This window comes from Emys orbicularis, chromosome 13 (genome assembly GCF_028017835.1).
Source record: "Emys orbicularis isolate rEmyOrb1 chromosome 13, rEmyOrb1.hap1, whole genome shotgun sequence".
NCBI lineage: Eukaryota > Metazoa > Chordata > Testudines > Emydidae > Emys > Emys orbicularis.
This window is the reverse complement of record NC_088695.1, coordinates 12,271,224-12,278,868: the sequence shown is the minus strand read 5'-3', so window position 1 is coordinate 12,278,868 and position 7,645 is coordinate 12,271,224. Positions and strand designations below refer to the sequence as shown.

The following is a 7,645-nucleotide window of genomic DNA, read 5'->3' as shown; positions in this document are numbered from 1 at the left end:
AGCCTAACATCAGAATACCCCTAACACTGACAATGTGAACAGGGGCACTGGATCCTTTCTCTATGCAAGCCCGTATCAAGGATGATCTCTCTCTCTCTCCTCCATTCATCAGTGTAGTGTCTAAAGTCACTGACACACCAGGTCCCAGAATCCTAATTATTGAAAGAAGCCAGCAAGAGTGGCAGAACAATTACCCCTTCTATTGAAATGGGGTACTACCGGTGCTATAACACTCAGTGATTCCAATCCAATACTGGTGTCAGAGGACATGACCTTAATGTAGGTAACATTGCCCTGCCAGTTTACATAAGAGCTGAATTTGTGCTGTTCCTCGCGAGACCCATAGCTTCAAGGCTGGAGACTCCTTGCAAGTTCTCAGAAATGCCGTAAAATCAAGTGACAGCAATATTTGTGTTATTTGTTCTTTTGGACTCATGAGAAAGCCCAAACGCTAGACCTCTGCCCAGTATTGTAAGAATATATGTAAAATACACTGACTTGGTCCACCAAATCCTCACCCATTCATCCTGGGAAACATTCTCCTTCCTTCAGCATAAAACTCTCCCATTAACTGACTGTAATTTTTCACCATTAACCAATGGCAAAATTTCCCCCATCAGTCAACTAGAATATTTTCCTCCTTCAACCAGCAGTAGACTTCTCTGCCCTCCACTAACCAGACAAATCTGTCCTTCACCACCCATAGATTCCTCTGCCCCCTACCAATTATTAGATTATCCTCCATTCACCCACCAAAACATTCTCCAGCAGAACCAGCCATAGACCTCTTTGCCCTTCATCACCCATAGTCTTCTGCACTTGACAACAATCACAGACCTTCCCTCCTCCTTATTCCCTATTCACAATCCATACAATTCGACTTAACCAAACTAGACTTCTTCCCTTTTCACTGACCAGTAGATCATTCCCCATTCATTGACTTTAACATTCTCCCTCCTCAACCAATGAAACTCCCATATAATTTTCCCATCAACCCAGCCAAGCCCTCAAGGAAAGATTGGGAGAATAGGTAGGCCAGCAGCACATCTTGAAGGTCAACAGACTTGGTTTGCAACTTCAGAAGACAATTCCACTGTCAATGAAGCATCATTGGTTTGTTCAGGTGCCTCAGCAGATTACTGTTGCCCTGGTGTCTACATTAGGATAAGAGGAGGGACACTGTACCTTGATGTTTTCCAATGAGGCCATAACAACAAACAAAGCTTGAAAGCAGAGCTGGCCAAAACATGGGATTTCCGCTTTGTGGGAAATGTTGCTATTTCAAAATTTCCCTCTAACTGAAAACTCTGGGGGTCGGGGGGCGGGGGGGAATGTTTTACAAACACCAACACATGGTGCTTCAGAAACAAAATTTGCTCCACAGGACCCCGGCATCTGCTGAGTGAAATTGACATTCTTGTCAGTTTCATGGCTACTAATAGGAGCCGAATGTGAGTTTCACTCAACAGCTAATTCCAGGTTCCCTGGCCAGCTGGTTGCCAAGACTATGTGACTCAGTGGCCATTTTGGGAAGCCAGCTGCCCCGGAAGTCTGGAAGCCCTGGTGTTCCTGGGCCAGGGCTGTCTGCATGCTGAGATTGCCCTAGAGCCACAGCCTCTGGGAGCCCATACCAGGGTCTTCAAACTTCCTGCTCCTTAGCAGCTCAGCTTGGCAGGCAGGCAGTCCATTGCCAATCTGACCTTTCTTCCCTGAAAGTCCATCAAACCTGAGATGTTTCTGTGAATCATTTTGGGTTCTATGAATCTGCATTTTGGACAAAACTCTGTTTCATCAGAAATTTTCCATCCAGCTCTACTTGTGAGCTACCCAGTGATTTTCCTCTGCCAGAAGCTGGAGTGAGCTCCTACTCTGTGTCACTGGAAAAACTGAATGAATACAGATAAATCTTTTTGTATGAATAATAACTTTGCTTTTTCAGGGAATGTGATTCAGCTGAGTTGATGGCCCCTGTGCGAACATTCCAGCCATGCAAGCAGGAACGTTTCTGGAAACAATGACATTTTGGCAAATTGGACGGGGTTTTGGTCAGTGCACGCAATGGCACTTGCATGGGAGCTAGGGAAGAAACTGATCTTCCAATTGCACACCATGTTGGTCAACATCTTGGTGATGAGCATGCTGGTGAGCAGGATTTCCAGGAGGGAGAGGTTGAGGATGAAAAGTCGTAAAGGACTGGTAAGTCTGGAGAAGAAGGCCCAGAGATTCTGGCTTTGAGATAAAAAAATTATTTTATGTTAATAATTCAGACCCAAGAAGGGGAGAGTAATTCCAATGCACCAATTGTAAGGCTTTATTTGACTGGGAAAGGAGAGAAATGGAGACAGTGTCAGGGTCTGACACCAGTTTGTTGTTAGCCTTAAGCCCTATGCATAACCCTAACCCATATCCAAAGGGACTTAAGCATGAGTTTACCTTTAAACCTTCAATGGGGCCACTCATGCGATTAAAGTAAAGACTGTGTTGAAGTGGCTGTGGAATCAGGGCCTTTGTACAGAGTATTCAAAGGGAGTGAGTTTTAAATTCATAATCATGAGTGTTTGGAGCAGCTCCTCAGCTGGTGAAAATTCTCAGAGATCTATTGACGTCAATGTAGCTATGACAATTTAAACGAGCTGAGGACTGCTTCCTTGATTTTTAAGGATCCCAAGTGTGATACTTCCATTTGTTCAGAGAAATGAAAGAGAGCATGTTAAAAATGTATCCTGTCATAACAGCTCAAAGTTCAAACACCAAGTATTTTAGGATGAACTGTTTGTAAATGACAGATAGACTAAGATATAGCCATAAAAATCATTGTTAAATAATGTTTAATAAGGAGTATTTATCAGAAAATCATGATCTGGACATAGACAATCATTAACAGGAAAAGAAGCACAATAATTTGCACAATAATCTCCATAGATTATTCATTATTTACCTAGCTAGCTAAAATAATTCACAATCAAATAGAAATCTATCATTATGACTAAATGAGGTTGTCATTGTGGGGAGGAAACCTTCAGCTCACTCAGAAAACCCCATCAAAGTGATGATATATTGGCATTTCCAAGAGAGAACAAACATCGAAAATCCTGTCTAACCAAACGCTCACCACCTCCCCAGGCTTTCCCACCTCCAAAGAAACAAACCAAACCACCAGCCAACCAGTTAAGCAAAGAAAAAGAAAAAGATAAAAATCTGACAAACGAGTAAACAAGAAATACAAAGAACAAATGCATTGATACCTCAATCAGAAATTATCCCCAAAAATAAGAAGAGCCAGAGTCCTCACTAGGGACTTTGCTATGGCTACTGATTTGATGGGCAAGGTGTTCAGATAGTATGGTGATGGGTAGCAGTATATGATAGATAGATTCTGATCTTATTTACATTGGTGTAAACCTATAATAACTTCTTTTTTCTTGAGTCATGTTTGTCTGGAGTTTTACTAGTATAAATACCCAATTCTGCATAAACAGATTGAACAGTATTTTCTCATGGAGGCAATAATGTCATCAGCTTATTATATAAAGAAACACAGAATGAAATTGTTACTGAAGGAGAAATATGGACATTTTATTCTTAGAGAATAACCTCCAACCTATCAGTTTACTCAGTGCACCTTTGAGCTCCTTATTTCTCATGCTGTAGATGATCGGATTCATCATTGGTGGCAACACAGAATAGAGAACAGACACCACGAGATTCAGAACCGATGGGGAACTGGAGGTGGGTTTCAAATAGGCAAAGATCCCAGTGCAAATAAACAAGGAGACCACAATGAGGTGAGGAAGGCAGGTGGAGAAGGCTTTACGGCGTCCCTGCTCAGAGGGGATTCTCACTACTGTGGTGAAGATCTGAACATATGACACAATTATGAAAACAAAGCAGCTTGAGACTAAGCACACACTAAAGATGAGAAACCCGACTTCACTGAGGTCTGAGTCAGAGCAGGCGAGCTTGAGTAGCAGGGGGATTTCACAGAAGAACTGATCCACCATGTTGCCTCCACAGAAGGATATTGCAAACGTGTTTCCAGTGTGCACTGCAGAGTAGAGAAAAACACTGATCCAGGCACTGGCGGCCATTTGGACACAAGCTTTTCTGTTCATCACTGTCTCATAGTGCAGTGGTTGGCAGATGGCGACATATCGGTCGTACGCCATGATGGTCAGTATGGCAAAATCTGCTGAAGCGAAGAAGAAGAAAAGAAAGACTTGGGTGACACATCCAGAATAAGAAATCACTCTTGTGTTCATGAGGGAGTTGGCCATGGATTTGGGGATGGTGACAGAGATGGAGCCGAGGTCTAGGATGGACAGATTCATCAGGAAGAAGTACATGGGGGTGTGAAGTTGGTGGTTGAGGGCTATCGCTGTGATGATGAGAAGGTTCCCCAGCAGGGATGCCAGGTAAAGCACTAGAAAAACCACAAAGTGTAAAATCTGCAGTTCCGGAGCATCAGAGAATCCCAGGAGAAGGAATTCAGTCATGGTGGTTTGGTTGGACATTTTCTTCCTCAGTCCATTCTGTGATGGCTGTAGGGGGAATGAGAAAGACAATGGTCAGGATTAGAGCGACAGTGGGGATGGCCCTGATTCCCTTTTCTCTAATATCTCATTATATAAAAGTCAAAGGTGCACAGCACTCGTCACTTGCAATGAGGAGGTTTTGTTAGTGCTCCTCACCTCTGACAATCAATCAGTCACGTTATCACACTAGTGTAAATTGGGTTGGCTCATTTAAAGTCAATGGAGCTTCATTACTTTACCCCATTTGAGGATTTTCCCCAAGATGTGGCTTGTTAAAATGCAGTATGAAGGATGGAACAAACTACAATCCAAACCCAACAATTCTTCCAAAGGAAGTCCCTCTCTTGCGACCATCACCAAGCTCACAGCTTGTCCATGAAACGGATAGACTAAAATGCCAACACAGCCTGATTCCCATGTAGACTCACCCAGCATCGTAAGTAGCAGCTCATCTGTGGGATTCTCAAAAGCATCAGGGACCTCAACACCCCTTGAAATCAAGGAGTTATAAGCTCCTAGGTGCTTCTGAAAATCCCACTCGGTGCTGTAATACCTTTGGAAACATGGCCCCATGTCTTCTTATGTGTAAGTTCTGCACACCCATTTACACCGTTTATACTCAGCCAGCAGCAGTGTGGAGCTAGGACAGGAGCTCTGAGTTCTACTCCCAGTGATCTCCTGTATGTCCTTGAATGGTGTCAGGATAGACAGGGTTTGGCTGCTTGGTTCAACTCTAACCCAGGTTTTAAAGCGGCTAGTCTGTATAAAACATAATGTGTGCTGTCAACTTAACTGATTATTCAGTTGTTACCTCCTCACAACTATCCCTTTGGAAGAGAAATCACACAGATGCAATAGAATAAATGGGTTGAAATTAAGGTCTTATCAGGCAATATTAATGTTCCCCAATTTATTTGAAGTTTAAGCTGGTTGGAAATTTTCAGCTGTGTTCTTTTTAATGGTGAGTGGGTTTTCAGCTAAACAACAACAAATCTCAGAATCTGTCTGCTTTTCTCCAAAAATTGTGTGATTGGTTTGTAAAGAAATTGAAAACTCAAAACTCAAACATTTTTGGTTTTGTGATTAAAAAAATCCAGTTTTCAGCAAAAAGTTTTCATTTGCCAAAAACTGGAAAAAAAAAAAGGATTTGGGGTTTTCAGTGAAAAGTCAAAATTTTCCTGAAGGGTGGAAAGAGTACAATCAGCAGTAGATATCTGATTAAATTGAGAGTAAAAGTCTTAACAAGTTCATATTGTAATTCATATTTATCATCTTAATTTTTCCCTGTATGTTGATCCCCAAACATATTTAATTGAAATGGCAAACTTACTGTACTGATCTTTGTGGATTTTTTCCCAACGTATGATCCATTCAGTCATCCAGCACCAGGATACTTTGGTCAATATCTATCTATGTACCAGAATCTAGAAGCTAAAGGCATATGCATCTGACAATCCTTCCCCCCTTTCTTTTGAGACTGCAGTGCCAGAACTAGACTCAAACCTGTTGCTCTCTGCAGATGAGCTGCGTGTAGCTGGCGTTGAGCATCTCTGGCATTAAAGGACTAATGCTGCGGGAAGGTGATTTATTCATGTCTGTTTCCTAAGGGCTAGTGGGACTCACTCCCTGGAGCCCTGCACAGCTTAGCAGCACAGGCCCAGAAGCAAGGGCATAGATGCCTAGATGATAAAGCCAAAAGAGCCATTCTGATGCTCTAGTTTGACTCTCACACAGCACGGGGCCTACAATCTCCCCCAGCGTTCCCTGATTGCCGCCCAGCTTCTGTGTTATCTGTGGGCCAGGATCACAAAGATGGAGACAGACACCTTCGGGGATTGATCATTGCACCTAAATGAGCTAGGTGGCTAAGTCCCATGGTCATTCAGTGGGAGTGAGGAGCTTAACCTGCTTAGATGCTATTGTAAATCCCAATAGGCAGCTATCTCCTGCTTTAGGTACCTAAACCCCTTTGCAATCCTGGCCCTGTGTCTCTCTTTAACTTCCAAGGCCTGGGCTTCTCCTGAATTTCAGAAAATGGTGCCTGGGATTTGCAAAGGAGCCTGTGGCAATAAGGCATGTACATCTTGAGCTCCTAACTCCCTTAGATGCCCTTGAGAATCCCAGCCTGTAATGATAACTAGTACAGCCAGGCATCTAGAGAAAGAAAGTCAAGATGTTAAGAACTCCTGTGATCTAAGCCCAGCTATGTTACCTCAACTCTCTGTGCCTCTCTTTACCAAAATCTGGGGGATAATAATTGAGACTGGATGAAAATTTTATAATGAAACGTTTATTTAGAGATGATCCCTGATTCACCTACTGAACCCATCTTACCTTAGACCCTGAGTGTTTCCCTCCCTCTCCCTCACCTAACCCAGACCCCCAAGCAAACACCCACAGCCCTTAATCTTCTCCCACCCCTATCACAACCCCCACCCCACAGACCCTGTCAACCTCTGTTCTTTGAGAGTTCCCCTCCCATGGCCGAGAGTCAATTCCTCACCCAGAGTTCCTGACTCAGCTTCCTCAGAGATCTCTGCTTAACCCCTCTGCCCACCAGTCCCCTCTTCTGTCCACCAGTCCTCTTCTCTGCTCAGCTCCACTCCTCTGAAATGACCCCAGCCCCAGGGAACAGCCACTGACCCCTGGCTCCAAACACCTGCACGTTCTCTCCTCCTTCAACCCATTGGCAAGGCCGGGCCACCACTTCCTTCCTTCCCCGCGCTCCTCCTTCCTCTTCCTGGACAAGCCCCTTTTCTGAACAGTATTTCCAGGGTGGCCTCTGCCCAGTGCCAACCAGCACGCAGCTAACCTGGGGAACTCACTTCCACAAGGTATTGCTGAGACAAAATGGTCAGCGGGGTGAGACATTGGCATGGATGACGAGAGCCTTCATGGTTAGATTAGATCAGAGAATGAATTAAACTGCCATGGTGCAGGTCTCCAGTGAGCCATTAACGCACAGGGAACCTCCCTGAAATGGAGGTCAGTGGAGAATTGTCCATTGCGGGGGGTCCCTGTCCCTCTATCTTCAGCAGCTGGTGCTGGTCCCTCCAAGAGTCACAGCTCTGAGCTGGGCTGTTCCCAGGAGCCTGTGGAAAGAGGCACATTTA

At 44.1% G+C, this 7,645-nt stretch overlaps 1 protein-coding gene across 1 annotated transcript; it reads right to left on the bottom strand.

Moving 5' to 3' along the window:
- Positions 1 to 3,551: 3,551 nt before the first annotated feature.
- On the bottom strand, positions 3,552 to 4,511 carry LOC135887885 (olfactory receptor 14A16-like). Its single transcript, XM_065415670.1, has one exon. The coding sequence runs from the start codon at positions 4,509 to 4,511 to the stop codon at positions 3,552 to 3,554; it is 960 nt and encodes a 319-aa protein (XP_065271742.1).
- Positions 4,512 to 7,645: the final 3,134 nt, after the last annotated feature.